General features: G+C 47.0%; 1 protein-coding gene across 1 annotated transcript in view; it reads right to left on the reverse strand.

Moving 5' to 3' along the window:
• Nucleotides 1–24,165, reverse strand: part of LOC103595471 (WD repeat-containing protein 20) — a 69,019-nt gene that overhangs the window by 1,707 nt on the left and 43,147 nt on the right. Inside the window, exon 2 of the mRNA XM_008578889.1 lies at nucleotides 10,808–12,067. Within this exon, the coding sequence (XP_008577111.1) occupies nucleotides 10,808–12,067 (1,260 nt within the window). The remainder of the gene's footprint in view (nucleotides 1–10,807; nucleotides 12,068–24,165) is intronic.

A 24,165-nucleotide genomic window follows, 5' to 3' on the forward strand; every position in this document is an offset into this window, starting at 1 on the left:
CCCTGTTGTGACTTCTGCAGCCAAGAGCCCACACACGCCCCGTGCTTCCCGCTCCTACCCCATCAAAGCAGTGGAGGAAATCTAGACAGCTGTGGCCCGCCCAACCTTGGGCCGAGGGCAGCGCACACAGCAGGGGACAGCGCTATCACTGCCCCGGGGGCGGTGGCGGTGGCGGTGCAGCTGGGGATGGAGGGAGCTAGGCCAGGTGAGGAGACGGCTGCACCGGCTCCTCCCTCCTACCAGCCTCCCGCAAGCCGCGGAGCGAAGCCCGGCAAGCCCGACGCTGTGTCTCCCGCAGACAGCCTGGAGCGAGGACACGGCTAAGAAGAACTAGTGATTTAGGTGGAAGAAAGTGATTTCCACGAGCTACGTGAGGTCCGGGAACACTGGCAGATCTACAAAATGCAGAGCACCTACCCCCACCCCACCCCACGAGACAGAAGTGCTCCCTGCACAGGGGGGAGAGCTGTGATCCAGCCTGGGGACAGAGAGGCCACCCACTCACCGGGCAGCCACTTTAGCCACTTCACAAGGCCTCTCGTAACCCACAGTGTCTTCCTCCTCCTCCCGCAGCTCAGGTGGAGGTGACTCGGTTACAGACCCCGAGGCAGCAGTCCCCGCCCCAGTAGGAAAGGCGGTATCTCTAGACGTGAGCCATGTGCGGAAATTTAGTTTCCCAGTAGCACACTGAACAGTTTAACAAACAGGTGGAATTGATTTTTGTATTTTATTTAACCAAATATATTCCATATTATTTCAACATGTAATCAAAATAAAATTAATGACTTTTTTGGTATGAAGCCTTTGAGGTATGCTGTGTAGTTGACACGTACAGCACATGTTGACGTAGACAGGCCCTTTGTTTTTAGGGGCCACAAGTGGCTCGTGACTGCTGTGCTGGACACTGAATGTCTGGCCTTCCCCGCTCAGCCCCTCCCCTGCCTCGGCCTTTCTCCCGTTCTGAGTATGATGGCTCTGGAGGACTTGACCCCTTTCCTTGCAGTCCCTAGAGAGAGAAGGGTGCCGAATGAGGTGGCACGGGCCCCAGGCTCCTCAGGTCCTGATGTTGGTAGGGACACCCTGTGTCTGCTGGCTGACCATCTCCCCGCCCTGAAAAGTCACCCAATCCCTGAGCTGCAGGAGGACCCTCTCCTAGCACGATAAATGCTCGCTCAATCTCCAGTTTTGTTAGCTAGAGTCCTAGTCCCCACTACAGAGACCTCGAAGGTCATCTAGTCAAGCACCCTCAAACCTACCCACCCCCTCCTTCCAACTCCTGTAGTCCATTCCCACATAATGGAATGGGGCATCCGGTTAATGGGATTGGCACTTTCGATGTCAACCCTGGTTAACGATTACTTCAGAATGGTTCACTGTGTGGCAAATATACTCTTGCGTTTAAAACCCAGGGGTCCCTACCCTCAGGCACTGAGTGGAGGAGCCCCAGCCCGGCCACAGGTGAAAAACTTCCAAGAGGACCTCAGGGACTCAGTCAAGGGCCTACTGGAGCCCTCTATCTATCACAGCCCGGCGGAGGGACGAATCGTCTAGGAGAAGCTGGCAGGAAGGTAGGAAAGATGAGATGGGCTGGGCCCCCAACCCTCATGCTCTGAACCTGGCCACCCCACAGAGGACCCTGTGGCGCAAGCTCCAGAGTGTACTGGGTACCCCTGTGCACATGCGGGTCTGTCACATTCCTGGAAGGGTGTGAGGAGAGGGTGACACAGTACTTACACTCCTCAGGTAAGCGGGGAAGGGGCAGCACCCAGTACTCAGAACCCAACATGCGGGCGTGGCCCCTCTGGCCTTGTCACAGGCCAGCAGGATATTGACCTCAATGTCCATTCACTTCCTGGAGATGGAATCGCTTTGTCATGACAAATGAAGGCACTGGGGGGAAATTGTCGTTCGAAAGAAAATTAAATGTAAAAAGTCACCTTATTTCCATAAGCCTGTGCTATAGTCTAAAGATGGTCAGGTGGTGTGAGAGGACTACGGGAAAGAAAGCCCTAGGCCTCCATCGGAGAATCCAGGCCACTCCCCAGGGGAAGCCGGCTGCCCAGCTCAACTGAAGAGCACAGTCTGAGGCATGTCTTTAAGTGTGGACGATCCACCCTTCCAAACTGTCATCCACACCAAATGCACACTGATCCTGCTGCCCCATCTGCCTACTCTTTAGGAAGAAAGCGCTATTTTCCTGCATCCTTCGGATTACTTTTCATGGGAGGAACGGGCAAGCCCAGCCCCAGGAGATGGAGAGTACCTGCTGAGAAGGGCTCACTCACGTCCCCAACTGTCCTCAGCAACTCCTGGTAACCGCTGGTCTGTGCACCAGAAATGGGACAGTTGGCAATTAAGGTCTTTAAGAATATCAGGCAAAAGATTTCCCCAGCAGAGTCTGCACATGTCCTATTAGCCCCGCAGGGAGGAAGCCTGTTGCAGGAACAGTGATGGTTCTTGAATCTAAGAAGTTAATAAGCTGTTCCGTTTTCAGCAGAGTTGCCGTTTTATTCCTGCCAGCGATTTCATTTCAAAATTAAGTGATAAAACACTTAAGCTCTTATTCCGAGTTTGATTTTAATTTATTATGCTAAGCTAACAGAATTAAGCCTGTTTCACCTGAATGTACAGGAAAATATTTTGGTATAAGAACAATTTACAAAAAAAGGAATGTGTCCATGTCCCTACCCTCATGGACAATGAGATCGGAGACTCTGATAGCAAGACAGGACCATGGGTGTCACAGAGGCCCAGGTCAGAGGAAAGATGTGACCTGAAGTGCCATCAGGCCTCCTGACTCTGGTTTCTGGGGATTCTCCATCTGACCCCGACTGGCTGGTACCGGGATCGGACACAGGACCTTGGTGTTATCAGCACCATGCTCTGACCAACTGAGCTGACCAGTCAGCCACCTTTGACTGGCCTGTAAATGTCTGAGAGGACAGATCCTTAAAGGGACCATTGTGGGATGAGGTATGAAAGTTTGGACTTAATGCCAATTAAGTCCTCATCTACCTGGGTTCGTTCTGGTCATTTGACCCCCAAAGTCACTCTCCCTAACCCAAACAAAAGTAACATGTAAACTGGCCCTGGGCCAGGTTTTACTGCATACAGACTAAAAAGCTTCTCTCTTGAGACTGTGTAGAAAAGTGCCATGAGAGAGAGTGCACCCTGTGCAGCCACACATCCAGGAGCTGCGCTTGCTGGCAGGGGCAGGGTGCTGTAGAGGTCACCTCCCTCAGCTCAGCTCTTGCGCCAAACCCTCCAGGCCTCTGGCTCTACGCTGTGGGCCAGGCTCTCCCCGGCAGTATCTCACCTCACGTGGAGACCAATGGCTATTTTTTGTAAAGTGATGCCTTTTTAGAGATGCTGCAAAAACAATGAGAAACAGCGCCAGGCTGACCCTCTGAGAACGCTTCACTCTGGCTGTTTCCTCAGCGGCTCACCCACAGAGCCCCCTTCCTCTCACTACGCAAACCATGGCATAAAAGGCCCAAAGAAAACCTGGACAGAGCGGCACTTTTTCATTCTAAGGCCCGTGAGGCCACAGTCTCTGATTAAATGAGCCGGGTTTAGGAAGTAGGCAGAGCTCAGGCTCAGAAAGGCCAGTGGTGTCCTGTGGCCCAGTCCACGGCATCTGGACCTATTCCTGCCCCAAGCTCGCTGTTTGTCCTAGGCCTGGAACCTCGGTTCCTGCTGGGCAGTTGGCCATGTCCCTTTGCCAGCCCTGACCTGCCCACTGACAGGTCACACTGAAGATGACACATTTCCCCCAAGGGCCATGCAACTTGATCTGTAATGAGAAAAGCCACCCGCAGAAAACAATCATGCTCTTTTCAGATCCCTGGGAAAAAGACCAAGGAAATAAAGGGCAACTAGTTATGGGCTCACTCGGATCTGAAATCCTCTCTGCTGGGAGGGGCAGGGAGAAGGATCCGACTTCCATCTCCACAAAGCCTCTCTAGACTGAGTTGCTTCTGGGAAGATTTTGCCCCTGCTGGCCCCACCCGAGAGGAGGGGCTGGTTTCAGAGGCCACCACACTAGAAGGGGCAGGGAGAGCCCAGTGCCTCTAGTTATCCATCACTCTCTAGGACCCACTGATTCAGAATCGATCATTTATTGCAACATATGGAGGAATGGCTATATAATATTTTTTTCAAGGTACAAATCTTAGAAGAGCAAAATGTTATTATTCTTTTTCGTTAAAAAACAAAAAAGCAAGAATCTGCTGTCAACCTAGCAGTCTTTAGTGACTAAAATCTACTCAGAGCTAAGGAAAAAGCCATGTACTGTTCTCGTGGCTGGCAGCAGGTCCGAGGTCACTTTGAGAGCTGCAGACCTGAGTATCTCTTGTGCTTTGCCAGCTCTGAGTCAAGACAAAAAGCGCAGACACTTCAGCACTGGAGGCTCCGCCGACCCAACACTCCAGGGGAACGATGGCACAGCGGGGAAGCTTCTGGAGTCCACCCCCTGGAGACTGAGGAGAGGCAGAGCACAGGGCTCAGCAGACGGCCCACCTGGAGGAGAGGCAGTGGCGTGAGCCCGATGTCTCATAAGACAGCAGGAAAGTGACAGCTGAATGGGAGCACCACGGGTGGATGAGGGGCTGTTTTGGACCAGCTCACCCTTACCTGTCACCACCTGTGGTGGGGATTTGCGGGTCTAGGCCTGCAATTCTTGCTCTGAAGCATTCAGGGATGGAGGTGCCAGGGTGCTGCTCAGATCAGCTACGTCTGTCGAGAGTGAGGGACAGCATTTCATAGCTGGACGATATAAATCGCTAATTCTTCCCACCCCAAATGGAATGTCTCCCAGAAACCTGCTTACGAAGCTCTCTCTGCACCGGAGACTAAGGGCTTAGTGTCTGAGGCAGGACAACCTCAACAGCCATTGCAAAGCCTCAAGCAAACGCCATTCAAGATCAGGAGTAGGCAAACAACGAAATCTACCCAGGAAAAGAGCTCCTATAGAAAGTAGCCTGCCGGCCGCCTTCTCCACTCTCCCAGCTGCTGGCCATGTGGCGGGATAGAATGTCGGATGCCCAACATGCAGGATAGTGAGTCCGTGCTAACCAAAGCCAGCTTGCAGCCCAGGACGACTTCAGAATGTCAGCATTCTCATTAAACTGAAGCCTTTAAGCAGCCTGGCTGAAAAGTCAACCAGCAGTCCTTTCCCCAGATTGGATTCAGCATAGATGAGGATCACATATAACAGTATTTTTGATACTCAGAACAAACATTTCATTTAGTAAGCTTCTAATTATGAGAAACTCAGAATTGGTAATAAGAGGTAGCAATCCCTGTGGCTATTTGTTCTACTAACCTTAACAAGGCCCTTAATTTTACAGCATTTAGAAGTTTTTTGGTTCACTGGATTTTTTTAAAGCTTAAATGTGAAAATGACTATTAAAAATTATCTACATTTACAATTCATTCACACATGTTTTATTTAATGTCAGTATACAGAGGCCAACCTCAAAATACTTCAGAATATCATGTATGTCGTCTCTTTAGCTGTAACAGTGACAAAGGAATAACTAAAAAAGCAGTGAAAACAGAAACATGATTTTCTTAAAATTATAAAGTAACAATACTGATATTAAAGCTTCATTAATTATTGAAATACCTAAGAATTTACCAGTATTTCATGTTAGAAAGGCTCTTCATGAAATTAATTCAAGATGTCAAGAAATTAGATGAAAGTGTAAAAAAGGAAATACATGTGAATTTTACTTTTGGTTTTCACTGAAGGTGAATATCCATACAATTTCATACAGTGTCACCTAACATAACAATCTTTTCATAAACTCAGGTATACAGAAATCATAAAAATGCAGGAAATGTTTCTTTTATACTTTTAAATTGAGAGACAGCAATTTAACTATGACACAAAGTTCATGTAACAGATGGAGCAATGAAAAAAACACATCAGTTGAACAGTTGCCCTCTATTGGAAAGGCATGCTCTCAACAGTTTTTAACTGGAGATCTGAGTTTCAAAGGTAAATAGTTGAATACAAGTGCTTTTAAATGGTGAGCCACAGACTTCATTTTAGCCGGACAGATGTGTCCTCTCTTAGGGACATCACTGGGGTCACTGTGATGAGCACCTTGTTAATCTAAATTGATATGTATAACAGTCCCAATCAGCCCAAGGCAAAGGGCGAGCTCTGGACAAGGAATGGCCCTTGCTGGCGGTTCCCAGGACAGTAGACACATCAACCTTTCACCTTTGCAACCCAGACCAAAGATGACATATCCAGATTATTCATTAGGCCTCCATGTGCATACAGAGGTTCTCACTGCTGAGGAATGAAACCTCAACAATGGACACACCCACTGCGTGGGACAACTGGGCAGTCACAGGCCAACTGCTTCCCCCTCGTTCACCCACGTAGGAGGCAGTGCAGGGGCCACTGATCCCCTCAGCCAAGCCCTCACTAAGAATGTGGCACCATGCATCTTCCTCTGGAAAATCCACAGCTGAATTCTGTTGCTAGTTCTTCCTCAGTCAGATGCACGAGACATGATGTTTGGGTTTTCCAAAGGATTCCTTCCCAGCCCTCCCTGCCCTCTGGCTTTCCCCTCTTCACACTCTAAGCTTGCTCAGCAAAGACATAAAACATCTCCCTCCCAGGCAGGAGGTGAGGAGAACCTCGTACACAGGCGCAGACAGGTGGTAAGGCAGTTTCACCAGCTTCAGCACAAATTTGATACTTTAAAAATTCAAGATGCACCCAGCACAGGAGGAAGTGAGGAGAAAGGGCGGCCCAGCGGTCTGCCAGCCAGGACTCGGTGCTGAGCTGAACAGTGGAGAAGAGTGTTGAGCCCCATCTGGGACATGTGTATAGACTCCCATAAAAATAGATTTTTTTTTGGCGGCTGATTGGTAAGGGGATCTGAACCCTTGACCTTGAAAAATGGAAAAGTTTCATAGCATTTTGTTCCTCACAATTTCTGAATGTCTTTGAACCAATAATCATTGTTATAACTTCTTTCTGCTTTTCTACCCCTCCATTTTTCTACCTTAAGGCATTTATTAGTCCCACGCAGAGGGCTCACAAGAGAGAACACTTCTAAACTGCTAGAAGGTTTGATCAGCACACAGAACAAAATTAAGATCCTTTACCACTGTTTAAGTAAATTTAGAACCCAAAGTTACTGGTTACTTTTAAAGTGTCTGCCTACTACGCTCTTACACATTTGCTTTTAAAAGGCAGCAAAGTTTTTCCAAAGACTCCCTTCTCCAGGCCTCTCAGGAATAAAGGTCCCTGAATAAAAAGAAAGTCTCAGAGAAAGGCTGCGGCTGTGGCTGCAGCTGCCAGTGGTGTTTAGAGGCCCGCCTCACCAAAGTCACAGCACAAACCTGGCTTCTGGGATTACTGGAAGGCTTTAAAAGAGGTGATCCAGAGCAAGGTGAGCAGGCGGCGCCCTGCCCTGGTTTGGTGCCCAGTGAGGGCTTCTGACACTGTGCACGGTGAACTCACCCTCCTGCTGGCTGGGAGCAGAACTCTTGGGCCATTGTCTGTGCTTTTCATCTAGGCGGTTCAGGACGTGTTTGAAAAGTAGTTAACAGCCTCCTCTTGCCAATTGCTGTGTTTTATTCCAGAGGCTGGGTTAGAAAAGATATTTTTGCTCACGATAATGTTTATGTTGAAAAACTTTGAAAAATGTCAATGAGGAAGCTCAAATTTTGGTGAGTAAACTACAAAAATGCTCCCCAAATTTCTTAGTGGCTACTGTGGGAGCAGCATGGCATTGCACCTTACACATCTGAGGTCAGGAAGCTCCGTGACTGGCCCTCCCAGTGCCCGCCCTAGGTCTGTAGGAGCCACTACTCAGAAGCACATCCAAGGAGGAGAAGAGCCCACCCACCCCTCTCCTGTGCCCTCTTCTCCTCGAGCTGTCGGGCACCTTTAGTTCTGGTCTTGGAGAACACCTTGCACTCTGTCCTCCTGCCTGCAGAAGTGCTCTGCTGGCTGTCAAAGAAAGGGGGCAGGAGTCAGAGGGGCAGAGTGGACTGGAGCAGCATCGCCCGCATTGACCCGAACCAGCCTAGGCTGGATCATGCAGCCCCTCCCCAGGGCTAACACCCAGCTCTCCATCGAGCCCTGACCCCAATGAAGGGAGCCTTGGGGAGGGGGAAGAGATGCAGCAAGGGGGCCTCAGACAGACATTAAAGTACCACACTCATTAGTAGAAATTGAAAAGAAAAAGATTGTGACCAAGGCCCAAATCCAAAACTGTGATATCATCCTAGTTTTTAAAACTGAAGGTGGAAGTGGAGACACACACACACACACACACACACACGCAGGTTTCTATTAGGCCGCACATTTCACAGCTTACGTTCTTAAGGAAACAGTAATATCCTCTTCTTGCTTCCCACCCCGCCTCCCTTCCCATTAACAGCTAACTCCCAAGTCACAATAGCACTGCAGCTCAGCAATTCCTCCTTAATCCCAGCAGGTGCAGCTGGGCACGTTAAAGGAGGGAAGAAATCAGAAACTGCCCAGGTGGTTGTTGGTTACATAGGTATACATGCCCAGCTTCCTTGCCAGTGAGCAATCCCTTAAGAATTGAAAGGTCATCATAAATTTTGGCACAAATGCCACTTACCTGTGATCAGCCACTCTCCATTTATGTTAAATACAAAGTCCTGAATTTTGAAACTGCATATTCAATGCCTCAGAAGCATTTGAAAATGACTTTCTAAAACTATGTAGGTACATAAAATTGCACAGGGAGCTGTCATTATAATCTCTCCAGTGACAGCCCCTTGTGGCCTCCAAAGTTGGAACAGTCCACAGGATGGCTGTCTTTGCTACCTTAGATCAGTTAACCTTTAGGAACAAAGGACTGTATTTTAAAGGTAGATGGTACATTAACATTCCCATGAAGTGCTGCTTAAGGGACATGAAATGCATAACAGAGATGAGGTGCCCCCGGAAGGCTGAGTGGCTCTCCTGCGGCAGCCCCATGCCATCACTATCACACTGCAGAGAAACCGCCTGCATTGAGGAAAACGGTGGGGCCGGGTGAATGGAGCCAGCCATGACATGTTCCAAGCCATAAGCAGGCCCAGCGAGCCGGCCTGGCTTTCAAGGACGGGCTGCGTTAAGAGAACAGAGAACTGCTGCTCCCTCTACCAGGGTCTTTACACTGCAGAGAAATAAAGTCGCCAGGTCTTCACTTTGCTGAATCGCATTCACTACTCAAACCAGTATAAATTATCACTACCTCTATATTTAATTACAAAGGTGTGCAAGACAGACAAACATACCTAAATGCCCGAAATAAGTTAACAAATAAGATAATTACCATTTTGACATAAAATATATAGCTCAAAGAACCATCTCATCCATGCGAAACTGGGATCTGAAAAGAAATTCCTTACACAGCTAAGGATCATAAGGAATTAGAATCAAATACTGCAGTTTCCCATGGAAGCAGCACAGCCTCCCTGCCGCAGAGGGAGTCCACACAGCACCGCTTCTGAGTGGCCACAGGCCATCAGGGCCCTGGGGGCAAGAGCTCGGGGTGGGAGCCACTTGGACGGAGCCTGAGTGTCAGGCCAGCATCAGCATCCCAAGAGTCATCCCGGAATCACAACTGCCATCCAAGAATAAGAAAACGGAAACCTGCACCTGTGCCTCCCTTAGGGGTCGGGGGGACTAAACCCAACAAGTGCCACGTCAGGAAGTACTCTGACGTCTCGGGGAGTCTAACAGTCTTTACAAAACAAAGCAGAGGAGTCTGCCCATGGCCTAAAGTCACGTGCCTTTCTGACCACCCCCCCAAAAACAATAAAAAATCCTTTTTCCCTCATTGGGAAAACACATAAGCAAAGTGTGTCTGACATAAAAGACCTCAGCTTATGTGACAAGAGGCACTTCTGACAATTGCTATGGGCATCCTCAGCCCTCAGTTCATGTTAACTGTCCAGGCTCTGGGCAACGTGGATATTTTAGTGCACGGGAAAACACATAAGCAAAGTGTGTCTGACATAAAAGACCTCAGCTTATGTGACAAGAGGCACTTCTGACAATTGCTATGGGCGTCCTCAGCCCTCAGTTCATGTTAACTGTCCAGGCTCTGGGCAACGTGGATATTTTAGTGCACAGAATCTCAATCAAAGTGCTACAAACTGCTTCTTTGAAAAAAGATGTTTATTAAACAATTTTAATTGTCATAAAATGACTAAAATGGGTTTTAAAAATTAAGGCTCTTCTCTTTCTGTGGATTGCCAGAACAATGTAAAAATAATATCAATCAACCCTGCTGAACGTTTTGTTCCTAAAGTTAAATTTCATATTCCTAAACATTTTACGATTAAGATAAAAAACTGGACTACAAATGACAATTAATGGCCATCTGTACTGAACACACACTCTGATCAGGTGTACAATATTCTAATTGAGTAATTAAGCAAAAATATTCCAGTTAAAGCATAAAATTTAGCATTTTAAAGTTATCGTTTCCCCACCCTGTCATGATTTTCCTAAAATTGAAATAGTCTAATACAGGAGCGCTACCTTTGGGACTCTATATATTCCCAGGAGGATGACTGACTTGGCTGGCAATTAGCTTGATTATATTTTTTAAATGCTCTAAAGTGAATTATCAAACGATTCAGAATTACATGGCATGCAGTATCCAAAATTATGGCTCTGATGCATTTAGATTTACATTAAGAATAAGAAGTGTCATTCACATTCATTGTACACCCCACCCCTCCCTCAAGGAAAAAAAAAATCACTACCTATTCAAGTTCTAGATCTGGCGCAGCATTAAGGATTAAAACTTACCACTTTACCAGGCCTTCCCCATGTGCAAATAAATCCCTCCTGACAAGCAGTGACTATACAGTCTTCAAGAAAAATTAATACAGTCAGTCTTTCATGTGCTATCTTTTTACAGATCAGTGGCTCTAACAAAGGAACATCTTCCATTCGAGGACACAGGGGTGTTCCCAAAGTTTTAGCGGGGTCCATTTTGGTTTTAGTAACTAAATTCAGTTTGTCACTGCTCTTGCTAGAAATGTGTCCCATGCTATGGTTTCGCTTGTGATCTTTCTCATGGTGCCTCTCCTTCCGGTCGTGTAGTGAGAGAGTTGCAAATTTGCTGACCCCAGAAGCAATGGCCCCATCCATGACACTGCTTTTGCTGCCAGCATTTGAGACTGTTGAATGTGGAAGGCTATTAGACCGTGGCAGAGGAGGGGGCACAGAGTTCCCGGGCGTTGTGACACTGTTCCCATTGCTTCCAGCTGGAGGACTCGTGGCATTCATGACATTTGTGTGTGTCCTTGCTCTTGAGAGAGGTTGGTGAGGGAAAAGGATGTCTTCTGTAAGGTCCCACAAACAGAGCTGTGTGTCCTGGCCCACCGAACCAAACCGATATGTGACGCTTACGGGGCGGCTGTCTGTAGAGTTCCGTTTGGACAGCCTGGACTGCGTACTATTTGCTCGATCTCTGCCAAAATGAAGAAGGTCTTGGAAGTCCTCGTCACTGCCACTAAACTCCATAGGGTCACTTTCTTCTACACTAGTGGTATAGGGATCAAATGCCACAACACTGACCCAAGATTTGTGCCCATGGCCTCTAGCTATTACTCGACAGTCTACAAAAGACCAGACTGTCACCAAGTCGTCCTCTCCACCTGTCACAATGTACTTGCCATCCGGGCTCCAGCACACACACAGCAAGCCCCCAAAGTAGCTTTTCATCGTACCATGCAGCTCCACCGAGTCAAAGTTGAACACCCGCAGAAACCCGTCCTGGCTCACGCAGGCTAAGAACTTGCCATCTGGGGAAAAAGCAAACTCGTTGAGGGCCCCCTCGCCCACCGTCCACTTGAGGAGAGGGTTCCTCGTGGATTTGCTCTTGCAAGTGTGCACGGCAAAGCTCTCTCCCTGCTTCAGAAGCTGGTAGTGGGGGGCTGTGGTGCCACAAGTGTGCTCCACATTATACAAGTACATGTTCCCACTCGAATGGGCTACTAGGAAAAGGCTTTCCGAACCGGGAACCCATTTGACACAGGTTACTCGTGACTTGTCTATTAGTCTCTGTGAAGACAAAGGAGAACATGTTATCACAATGGAGAAGTTTTAAAGGTCTACTTTTCCAGCAAGAAAACTTGTCTGCCTCTCGGTGAGAAGGCAAGAGTCCATCCAGGCACTGCACATTTTATCCTGTGGCCAGTCAAGCCAGTGAAGAGCATCTTGGCCCTGTGTAGAATTGCTTTCTACAATTGCACTTGGAGGTTAGGCCATTGGCTTTCACTGAGGGTGTCAGTCGGTCAACTAATATTTGTTGAGAGCCTGCTACGTGTCAGACACTGTACCAGGTGCTGGGATACACTGGTGAGAGAGACAGCCCTTGGACACTTTCCTTCTTACAGAAGCAGAGTCTAAATCTGTGATTCACTGCATCTACACGTGGCATCCTCTCTAGGAGGACCCACAGGAAAAATCTCAGTCCTCAAAGCCGGGAAAGCTATTATGCCTCACAGGATTCTCTGCATTTATGGTGACTGTAAGTCACATGCTGACTACATCTGGCCCTCTGCTTTGGCTACTCGAAGGTGGGGAGTCCAATCTGCAGCCCACTCCTAGCAGCACCCAGGACGTCAAAGCGCACTTCCTGGGCTCTAACTCAGCCCTGAATTCACTGAGGCCTCCTTGCTCATATGCGCCATCCTGTGTATACTTTTACAAGCATTTCCTCAAAATCTTCTTTGGAATGAGGTGGTGTTTAAAGAAATAAATAATTGTCAAAGCGCACTTCCTGGGCTCTAACTCAGCCCTGAATTCACTGAGGCCTCCTTGCTCATATGCGCCATCCTGTGTATACCTTTACAAGCATTTCCTCAAAATCTTCTTTGGAATGAGGTGGTGTTTAAAGAAATAAATAATTAATTCAGGAGTATGCTTTAATCACTATCACTCCAGTCCATGCTAATTTTTGGTCCAGTGACGTACTGTTTCTTTAACAGTACTCTTGCCTTTAAAACCAAAAGAACAAAAGGCAAAAAAAACTCCCCCAAAGGCACAAGTACCCCTCCCTGCTTGCAGACCCGGCCACAGGAATCGCTGGCACAGCAGCTTCCGCAAGGGTGAGCCCTCTCTAGGCTGCCTGGTCTCAAAATCATATCACCAGCTACAGCACAGTGTACTAACACCAAGGTCAAGGGTTTGGATCCCCATACTGGCCAGATACCAAAACAACAAAAAACAATCAAAATCACATCACCAGAAATCATCCAGAAGTTCCCAAGTCCTGCCTAGAAGCTCCAACTGCCCAACGCTCTCTGTTGCATCATCATCCCAGTAATGTGTCCCCTGGGAGCCCGGTAGCCCCCTAGGGAGTTAAACACTTGCTTCCACTTTCACCTGATTGGGATTCCCAACTTGAGGCTCAGAGGGGCACTGGGGTACCCTGATGTGGACCCTGTCCAGAAACACTGCCTGCCACCTAACTGGCCTTTGCGTCTGCTATGTGTGCTGGAGTTTTACAGAAATTTACAAACATGAAATAACTTGATTTTTAAAGAAGGGCTGGAAGAGAAGGAATTAATGAGCCATGAAAGCTTACTGCATGAAAATTAGACCTCAGAAGGTAGGTCGCTAACAAATGACCCGAGGCAGGGAAGTGGGGGTGAGGGTGAACCCTGCACAGCATGCAGACCCAGGGCCAGAGGGTGGGAGGTTGGGCAGGCGTCACTGCTTATTGCCATAGAATGGCGTGGCTTGCCTTCTTAAATTAACAGCAAGCATCATGCTGGCCTTGGAGACATAGCCAATATTTTCATTCCCCGCCTCTTTCCCTTCCTGCCTGATGACCTACCTATAAAAGGCACCTGACCTACGTTAACACCAACAACCTAAAAACCTAGGACCATTCTGGCAGGATTTCCATTAGACCTTCATTACTTCTTCAGCAAGAGATTAGAGACAATTTACAGGGCCAGGGCAGGGCTTTTTTTTTGGGGGGGGGGTGCAGCTCTACAGGGATTATGTTGATGGGGGGTTAAGAGAACCCCAAACCCCCAAATCAGAGCTCTGCGAGGCTTGCTGTTTATGACCTTGCTGCACCCACTGGGTCCAGGCTGCCCCAGAACTCCTGATCCCACAAACATGACCATGCCTAATGGCTCAATGTCTGGGGGTGTCCACAGCTCACCCCATCAGTGGTCTTTGTCAGGTGGGCGTACACAGGCTAACTCAGGGCTAGTAAGTCAGACTGCTGTCGTTATCCTAGGACAGTGGCTATCAATTCCTGCAACTTACTTTTCACCAGAACCAAATTAAATAACAATTCTTCCAAGATCACTTGATGGTTACTCTACTGTGTGTGAAAAATCTTAAGGACATAAGAACTTCTAGCAGTATGGTTATTTTGAGTCTTAAAAAAACACAACAGAATAATTCTGGCATAACTTGGAAACTGTAATACTGTCAAGTAAAAACAGTACTGCTCTGCAATGGTGAGGTATGAAGATAAGTAGTTATAGCACTGTTATTAAATTGTTACTGCAATGGCAAAACACACTAAAGAAACTTTATTCCCATATTAAAAAGTTGCAGTGAGACTACCATAAGTGGACATATAGATGTAACCAATGGACAAAGCCTGTGCTCATCTATCACACTGCCCCACCCCACCCCGGGGCACCTAATCAGACAGTACAGTCACAGTCTGGCACTGGAGGACTGGGACACGAGTTTAAGCAACTGCAGACCAAAAGGACCTTGGATCCAGCTCTAATGGGGTAAGGGTTTCTCACCTGCTCTTCCCTGTCAGTTTTCCTTATTGGATCGTGTGCTCGAGGATGGGGAAAAATGTGCTCTTCATCTAAGGGTGCCCTGTGTCTCAACCACAGCTCAGGTGTATGGCAGGCAGGCCTCAAATATGCGAGCCACATCAACAGAAGCACCTGTCCTAACTTCCAACCTGAGTATTTGCTGTGGGTGCCAGGCACTGGTAAGAGGCTTCATACCCATGCTATCTAAAGCTCAAGATAACTTGCAAGGTAAGCTTTTTTTTTGAATAGGTAATGTATTCATAATTCAAATGAAAGTATACAGTAGAAAATCTCACTCACACTCTTCTCCTCCATTTCAAACCCTCTGTCCCCTGATATTAGCTTCTTGTTTATCTCTCCAGAGTGTCTTCACGCATGTACTAGCCAAACACGAGTACAAGTTTATCTACTCTCCTTTTCAGATGAAAGGAAGCAAACTACGCACTCTCACCTCTGCTTTCCCCTTCAGTACTGCATCTGTACAACCGTCTGTATGGGCACAAAGACAGCTTCCTCTTTCTTTTCTAAAGCTGCAGAGTACTCGATTATGGATATACTGCAGTTTATTGTAAAAGTCCCCCAGTGAGGGACATTTATGTAGCAAGGAACAACCTTATACATGGGGCAGTTCTCACATGTATGAGTAGTACACCTGCAGGGTAAATTCCCAGTGGAATAACTGGGTCAAAAGATATATATGTTTATAATTTTTATAGATATTGCCAAACTGCCTCCCACGGAGGATGTAACAATTTATATTCCCATTGGCAGTGCAGTAGTGCCTATTTCCCTATAGGAAAGTAGGTATTATTGCCATATTAACCATGAGGAAACAGAGGCTCAGAGAGGTCAAGAAACCTGCATGAAGTCTCATTCATTCATTCATTCATTCATTCATTCATTCAGTAGTGGGTGCACACCATATGCACTGACATGCACTGACACAGCACTAATTCAAATAGACATCCCTTCCCACACAGAATTCATGCTCAAGTGGGATGAGAAGATAAGTGAAATTTATAAGATCTGATGGCAATAAGTGCTGTGGAAAAAACAAACAAACCAGGAAGTGCTGGGGGGAGGGGATTAAGTGATTTCCATCTCAAATAGGATGGCCCAGAAGGGCCTCTTTCTCTGCTGGTGCAGGACACCTGAGCAAAGACCGGAAGGATGGCAGAAAGCAGGGTGAGAGGACGTCAGGCAAGTGTGCCCACACAGGGGGAGCAAGCACAAGGGCCCCGAAGCGGGAGCGAGCCCAGCCCATCAGAGGCACAGCAGACAGCCACTGCAAGAGGGGCAGAAAGGCAAAATGGAAAACCAGTGCAGGCCCATCAGATCCCAGAGCGGGTATGCTGCCTTCTGTCCCACAGAAAAACGTCAACTAGCTTTGAAAAGCAGCGCCCATCAGAGGCACAGCAGACAGCCACTGCAAGAGGGGCAGAAAGGCAAAATGGAAAACCAGTGCAGGCCCATCAGACCCCAGAGCGGGTATGCTGCCTTCTGTCCCACAGAAAAACGTCAACTAGCTTTGAAAAGCAGCAGGGTAGGAACAGGGTGCCAGCCTACTTCGGACCCCAGGGCCAGGGTGGGAAGCAGAGCTGGAGGGCGAGTTGGTAGAGAGTCAGTTAATTTGAACTGCTCTGGGTTGCTATCTGGTTTGGGTTTAACAAAAAGGGAAGAGAACAGAAAGCATTTTACTCCTGTCTTTCAAATTAAGGAACAGAAATAACTGCAACATTTTATTCAATAAATATAAGATCAAAAATTATGCAGCCCAATTTCTGCACCATAAGGATATATTTTTGCTCCAGAAAATATCTAGTAAAGAAAAGAAAAAAATCTTAGTGGCCAATGCTGAGTAATGGGATTTCCTGTTGGACTTGAATTCTCTAGTATCAATGGGGCCTTGACCTGGATGAGCATGTTGAAAAAACACTCCGGGCAAAACTCTGGTCCCTCTGAGGAGTTTCCAGGATAGAGACGGGACAAGGATGCTGAGAGAGGCAGGGGCACAAGGGGCAATCCTTAGAGGACAGAGGGCCTGTGCAAGGGGGGACAGCCCAGCCAAGGCTCAGAACAGAACAGTCCATGGGGGATCTACGGTCGTGTGCAGCATTTGTTTTGGCTGAAGCCCCTGAGTAGGGGCAGGGAATTAGGTCTAGAATCATGAGCTGGGACTCAGGGCTGTGAAGTCCCAGGCTAAAGGGCTTGGGCAGTGACCTGAAGCCCTGCACTGCCCAGTCCTATAGCAATGGTCCGAAGTGAGTTGTGCTGAGTGTAAAATACACAGTGGATTCTGAAGACGTGGTATGAAAAAAAAAAAATGATGACTATCTCATTCCTGATTTTTACACTGGTTATATGTTGAAATATTTTGGATATACTGGATAAAATAAATTTTAAAATTAATTTCACCTGTTTTTTCCTTTTTTAATGTGGCTATTAGAAAATTTTAAATTGAGTGTGAGGATCGGACTGTATCTCTACCAGCAGGGCTACTGCAGATACTGGGGGCACCAGAGGTTCCTGAAAAGGAAAGTGACAGAATAATGTGAAATCCCCGAGCAGTAGGTATAGAGTAGAGGATGGGGTGTAGTTAGGGAGGAACCAGTTAGAAGGCTGTGACAATTATCCAGGTCATGGACAAAACGATCTTACACTTGACTGGTGGCAGCATGGCAGGATGAACTGTTTAACAGCGGATGTGGCTGGGTGGGGGATAAGGAAAGGGGTGTATGTGTAAAGACCCCCAAGTTTTCTCCAGTACATAGTTAGAAAGGTCAGTCTGTAGCTAATAAAATGACCAAGGAAGCCAAAGAAATCAGCCGTGAACAGTAAGACCCACATCTGTGACACCCTAAGATCTCCAAGGAAGAAGGTACGACAAGAAGTAAAGTGTAGAACTCTGAAGAAACCTACTGAGAGGGAGTAGGACAAAAATCAGGAAAGCAAAAGAAAAACCCACTGAATGACCCAGCAGTGCCATGAAGAGAGAGCCGGCAGGAGAGGCAGGTGCTGATGTTGAAAAGTGTCCTCTCCCAAGGCCCAGGAAACTGAGGCCCAGAGGGATAAGTGCTTTCTAGCAGGGAGAGCACAGGGGCTTCCTTAAGAGAGGGCACAGGGAAGCACATTTGGGGGCTGAGAAGGTGGTGCTGAGGGCAAGGGACAGACTGGGGGTAGGGTGCAGGCAGGTGCCTAGTAGAGGAAGGTGAGGTTGTGGGGGAGGGACTGAGGAGAAGCAAGGTCCTAGGAGAGGCTGGGGGAAGAAACCTGTGGAAGTGAGGAGGACTGTGGTGGGAAAGAGCTGAGGAGAGTGTGGACCCCTCCTAGGCAGGTTAGGATCCTGGCAGACCTGGAAAGTGCAGCTGAGTGGACAGGGGCACTGCAGGTACTCAGTGAGGAAGGGAAGTGAGGGAGAGCACAGAGGACAGCAGGGCAGCTAGGACAGAGTCTCTGTCAGACAGACTGGCGTGGCCACAGGGCTGTCCATTAAAGACAAATTCCAAAACGCCGCAAAGTCCATTTTAACCACTTTGTAATAAAAACACTTAAAACCAAAACAAAATATCAACATGGCATTTCTGTATGCATCAGGACATCTACTCCCAGGCCACTGCTTGGGTGGGCTCCAATATCTGTCTCCACTAAGTACTCAGCCAAGGCCCTCCCAACATTCCCAATCGTGAATGCCAAATAAACTGTCCCATCTCAGATATTAACCCAAAGGAAAATCACACTAAACAACAAAAATACTACCATATCTAACAGAGTTTCTAAATATACTATACTAGTTAAAAGGAAACAAGAATAAAAATAAATCTGTAACTATATTAAAGTACCATTGCTAAATCTACTAATTTCAAGTTTTTTCTTTTTCTTTTTCCTCACTATCAACATAAGAAAAAATTATTTTGGGGGGGAGTGGATATGCATTTTACAATAGAGATATTAATTTACAACAAAAATACAAAAACAAACAATTCAAAAACCACAGCAGCTCTGGAAAAGCCATAATGTAACCACAAGCAAAAATGGCAACTAAAGGCCTTGCTTATGCAAAGGCATTTGTAGAGGGCTGACGCTTCCCTCAGGAAATATTAGGAAAGGGTATTTCAAAGCCACGTAAGAAAGGATCAGATGTCATTTTTATCAATGTTAAAACCTTAAGGAGTACATCATTATGTGTTCATTTCCTTCCTTCGATTAAAAAAAGCAACAAAAACAAAACTAACAAAATGCACAGGCCACTCCTTTGTATCAAAACTAGGCAGATTACTGCAGAGCAGGGCCTGGTTTGCTCTCCCACTCCTGGGGGCCCTTGGTGCAGGAGGTGCCAGCAGCTGTTGGGATGTGACAGCGCCTGGCCTTGGGTTGCCAACACTGTCTCCCCCGGCCCAACCCTAGTAGTCAGGGCCATCTCCTCTCCAGTGTGCCCGCAGTTAGATTTTATCTAAATGCCACAAGGAGATGCAGGGCTCACCCAGTGTGTTCGCGTTGGCCTTACAACTTGTGAGAAAGGAGAAAGTCAAGAACAGAAGGTCTCATTCCATGTCAGTAATGAAAGAAGCCAACATGACAAGTTCTTTTTAGATTTTATACTTAACCAACAATCAAAACATACTTGAAAATCCTTTCAAGTTACTATTCTGTGGATACAACCCCAAAATCAGAATGTTTACAAAGACAACAAAGTTGCATTCATCACCATATAGGAATTGTACTTTTATAACTCTTCCTCCCCAAATATATAACCACTAATGACAAAAAGTAAACTCTTCGTCCCTTTGGGATGCTTCACACAAGACTGAATGCTGACCAGGGGTGACTCCTTTCCAGGTAGCTCTTATTAGGAAGGTAGGCTCCATGGTCTGGGAGCTTGTTGGATGAACTGTGTGCCAAAATCTCTCCATAAAGGCCCATAAGACATTTTCAAGGGCATAATATACAGAGAACACTACAAACAGAAACCTAAAATCTACCTTAAAAGATTAGAGAAGGCAGAGACTCAAGGGAGTTGATGACATCATTTCCCAAGAGAGGCTAGAAAGGTTTCTACTTTCCTCCAGTCTGCAACAGGCACAGCAGTGCAAGGATCTCCAGTGTGACTGGGGACAGTCCCAGGGACCAGGAAGAGAGAAGGGCTTGCCTGTGCTCACTGAATCAAAGTGATTAGGGCCAGACCTGTAAGAGGTGAATGAAAGGTGTGAATCCTTACAATCTCACCTCATTAAAAGAAAATTATAAAACTGTGAAGGTTAACAGTGAGCACTAGGACTTACCAGTGATGTTTTCCCAACTCCTCTGTACTTTTCTATTTCCCAATTTTTCTATAAACAAGTACTTTACATTTTTCTATTTTTTTTAATTGACAGGGGGAAAAAATCACCTTTTAAAATATACTTGTTCCCAGGTGGAAGTTTTTCACTTATCTTTATCTTGGGTGGGTTTCTGGAATTTAAAATTCCATTCCATTCACCCATCCATCCAAACATTTATTATATTTTCTTGTACCAGGCACCAGAAAAGAGGCAAAGTTCAGAGTAATTAATTCTGGGAGTGTGCATGTGTACATGCGTGCACATGTGTAACGGGTAGGTAGAAGTGTTCTGGTGAGGAAGACAGAAAGACAGACCACACAGTTGTGACAAGTGGTCCCTGATCCTCTGCCTTACACATGTTGATTATCTGCCTGGGTTGCCCTGCTCTAACCTTGTCCTGGAAAATTATTTGTTTATCCTATGAAACTCTCAGTATCTCACCTCCCAAGGACACCTTTCCTTCCAACACCACCCACTCCTCTGAGAAAGGAAGTCTCTGAGTTTCCCTCTACTTGGAATATTGCTTGAGCCCTTACCAGGGCTCTTCAGGCCCTTCCTTTACTAAACACTCAACCTGAACTGACGCATCTTATCCTCACCACAAACCCCTCAGGTGGTACCGTTCTTACCCATTTTCCAACTGAGGAAGAGAGGTGAAGTGAAACCATATCCTGCAAGCAGTAAGGGGCAGAGTTGGTGTCTGAATCCCAGAGGCTAATCTTAGCAACTGGGCTGTGAATGTGTAAATTTCGTGGTAATTAACTGATTGTTTTAAGTGTTTCTTTGGAGGAAAAAGGATGAGATGGCCACAAATCCGGAGTATAATCAGAGTTTAGTCCTAGGCATGCTTCTTTTTTCTTACTACACACTCTCCACAGACCCTTTCATCTAATCTTAGGGATGTGATTACTATTTATATGCTGACAACTCCAAAATAGTTATCGCTGGTTTTGAGTTCCAGATCCATACATCCAACTATCCACAGGCCTCTCAAACTCAGCAAGTACTGAATGGAACCTCTGACCTTTCCCACCATTCCCTGACACCCACTCATTTCCCAGCCTCACTCAATACAGTGACAGCTTGAAACTTTAGAGGTATTAATACCTCTCTCCAATTCAGTCTCCAAGAAGCAACCAAAGTAATTTTCAAAAACGCCAATCTGACTGCCATGTCCTGCCCTCTTCCATGGGATCCCATAACTCAGGCTAAGAAGCAAACCTGCACCAGGCCCTAAGTGATCTGGCTCTCCAATCTTTTTTTTTTTTTTTTTTTGTCTTTTTTTTGTCTTTTTTCCGTGTCCGGCAACGGATCGCAACCCTCAGTGTTGCCCCCGTACCGGACCGGGGACCGGCGACGGGATCGCAAGCCTCGGCGTTGCTCCCGCGCCTCGCTCAGCCAGTGAGCGGGAGCCGGTCTGTACGTGGGATCCGAACCCTCGGACGGGAGCGCCGCCGGCGCTTCCCAAGCGGCGCACTATCCAGTGCGCCACCGGGCCGGCCCTGGCTCTCCAATCTTATGCCCGCATTTCACACCAACCTCTCCAGGTAAACAAAATGTCCTTCTCTCATTTCCTTTTGTCCCAAATTCTTTTCTACCATAGGACCCTCACCTGCTATCCCTTCTGCAGGAATGCTCTATCTCCAGTTCCTTATCTGGCTGGCCTCCTTATGTGAGGCTTAGCTTAAAACACATCACTTCCTCCGAAAGACGTTCTCTACCTCCCAGTTTAAAGGAAACCTCTGTGTCTCTCTCTCTCAGGCCTGCTCTCTCCTCTCACATCACAACATTATCACCTTTTGTGGTCATTGGTGTGTGTGGGTGGTGCTGTTATTTACACCTTTCTTCTTCCTGGGAGGGGTACCTGCAGACCCAGTGCTGGGCACACAGTAGGTGGTCAAGGTCTGTTGAATGAAGGAAGGAATGGATACAACTCTAGCTCAAGCCCTCAGCTCTCACCTTGACAGTTACTAGAGTCTCCTCACTGGTCTTGCTACCTTCATTCTCTCTTTCTTCATTCCAATCCACCTTCCACAAGTGCTGACAAGAGTTCTAAAAAAACACATTTGATCCTGTCACTCCCTTGATTAAAAGCCCAAAGGTTCCCCCAGAGCCTCCAGTGTCAGAAGCAAATTTCTCAGCATGACATGAAAGGGCTTTTACAATCTGGCTCCAATTTATCTTTCCAGCTTTGACTCCTGCCACTCTGAGCTCTGCACCCTGTGACTTGGCCACATCGTTGCTTGATGTTCCTCCACATGCCAAGCTGTCTTCCCCAGCTTTAAAGGCCTCCTCACCTTCCTTCAACTTGATGCACCCTTCAAGACCCAGATCAAATGGCACCTTCTGGAAGCATTTCTTGGACCTCTCCCACTGAACATAACTTTTTAAAAAAATTTTTGATATTTGATACATACTAAAGAATACATTTAACACATATCCCTTGGCACTTTGTTCATGTCATCATGATAACACACGCCCCAGTGCTCTGTCTATCCTTACTAACCTGTGAGCTTCTGGGAAAGGACAATCTGCAACCATACAGAGTAGGGCTTACAGCCTATAACCAGTCAGAGTTTTTGGAATTAATTTCTGGTTCCAACTCTATCGTCAACTTGCTACCTGATCTGGACAATTCACTTACCTCATCTTTGGCTATTTCTGTAGAATGTCTATCATCTGTAAAATGGGGACAAGTGCCCACCCTCCCATGCAGAGGTTATATGTAAAAAGCACTTTGAAACCTCTAAAACTCACACCAATGCAAAGCCTGGCATAATGACTGCTTCTACCACCTTCCTGGCACTCTCTGAGAAACAAACCTCTGGTGATCCTTGCTGTTAGACATTCTGTCCAAAATCTGATGAAAATGTATCCACACAGCCAAAGAATTTCCTAACTGTGAAGGGAAATCAATCTCAGCCTCAAGCTGTAAATGCGAAGCTGGCATTAAACCACACACAGTCCTAGCATTTTGAACAGCCATTTTTCAAGTAAAAATATAAAAAGAGCATGAAATAACTTCTTGCTTAAATCATGAGGAATGAGGAGCTGCTTTTCCAGGGCAGGGCTGGGTCTGGCTCAAACAGCCATAGTGCTCTCAGGGCTCTGAGACTCCAGGAACGTGTGGTCTCCAACTCACCGCTCCCCCCGCCGCTCCCCCAAGCCATGACACACAAACCTTTCTTGTTCTCTAAGTGGCATTCTGTGCCATCCTCGGCTAGAGCTGCCTCCGGATCTTGTTTACCAACAGCCCTTTACATGGTTCCAGTTCCTTCCCTCTCAATCACTCTCTCCCCTATCTAAACACAAACAAGAATCCACAATGACTCCAAATTCACCATGTCTGTTAACAGAGCAGAGCAGATTATTTTGTGTCACTTCCCCAACCCTCCCCACCCCCCAAATCATCCTGCTACTTAGAAATCACTTCCTCAGATGATATTAATAAAACATCTAGGTAAATAGAATATTTTCTGCTTAAGACTTTTTTTTTTTCCTTTTTGTCTTTTTTACTGACTAGTAACGGGATTGCAACCCTCGGTGTTGCGCCCGCACCGCGCTCAGCCAGTGAGCGGGAACCGGTCTCCACATGGGATCCAAACCCTCGGCGGGAGCGCCGCCATGCTCCCAAGTGGCGCACTCTCCAGTGCGCCACCAGGCCGGCCCTTAAGACATTTTTTTTAATGGAAGATGGGATTGAATACTTTTCCTCTGTAGTCTGTCAATCCAGATGGCAAGTTCTATTTTCAGTCACCCCAGATGAAACTAGAAGAGGAGATGGCATGGTTCAAAAGATTTCACCAAATCTACTGGTAATGTCAAACAGGAGCACCTTGGATGGACACTGGATATGCATGGATAGTACATACCATAATGACTGCAAAAGAATCAGAATTTTGGGCCGGCCCGGTGGCGCACTGGATAGTGCGCCGCTTGGGAAGCGCGGCGGCGCTCCCGCCCGAGGGTTCGGATCCCACATACAGACCGGTTCCCGCTCACTGGCTGAGCGAGGCGCGGGAGCAACACCGAGGGTTGCGAT

This window comes from Galeopterus variegatus, unplaced genomic scaffold (assembly GCF_000696425.1).
Source record: "Galeopterus variegatus unplaced genomic scaffold, G_variegatus-3.0.2 Scaffold1778, whole genome shotgun sequence".
Classification (NCBI taxonomy): Eukaryota; Metazoa; Chordata; class Mammalia; order Dermoptera; family Cynocephalidae; genus Galeopterus; species Galeopterus variegatus.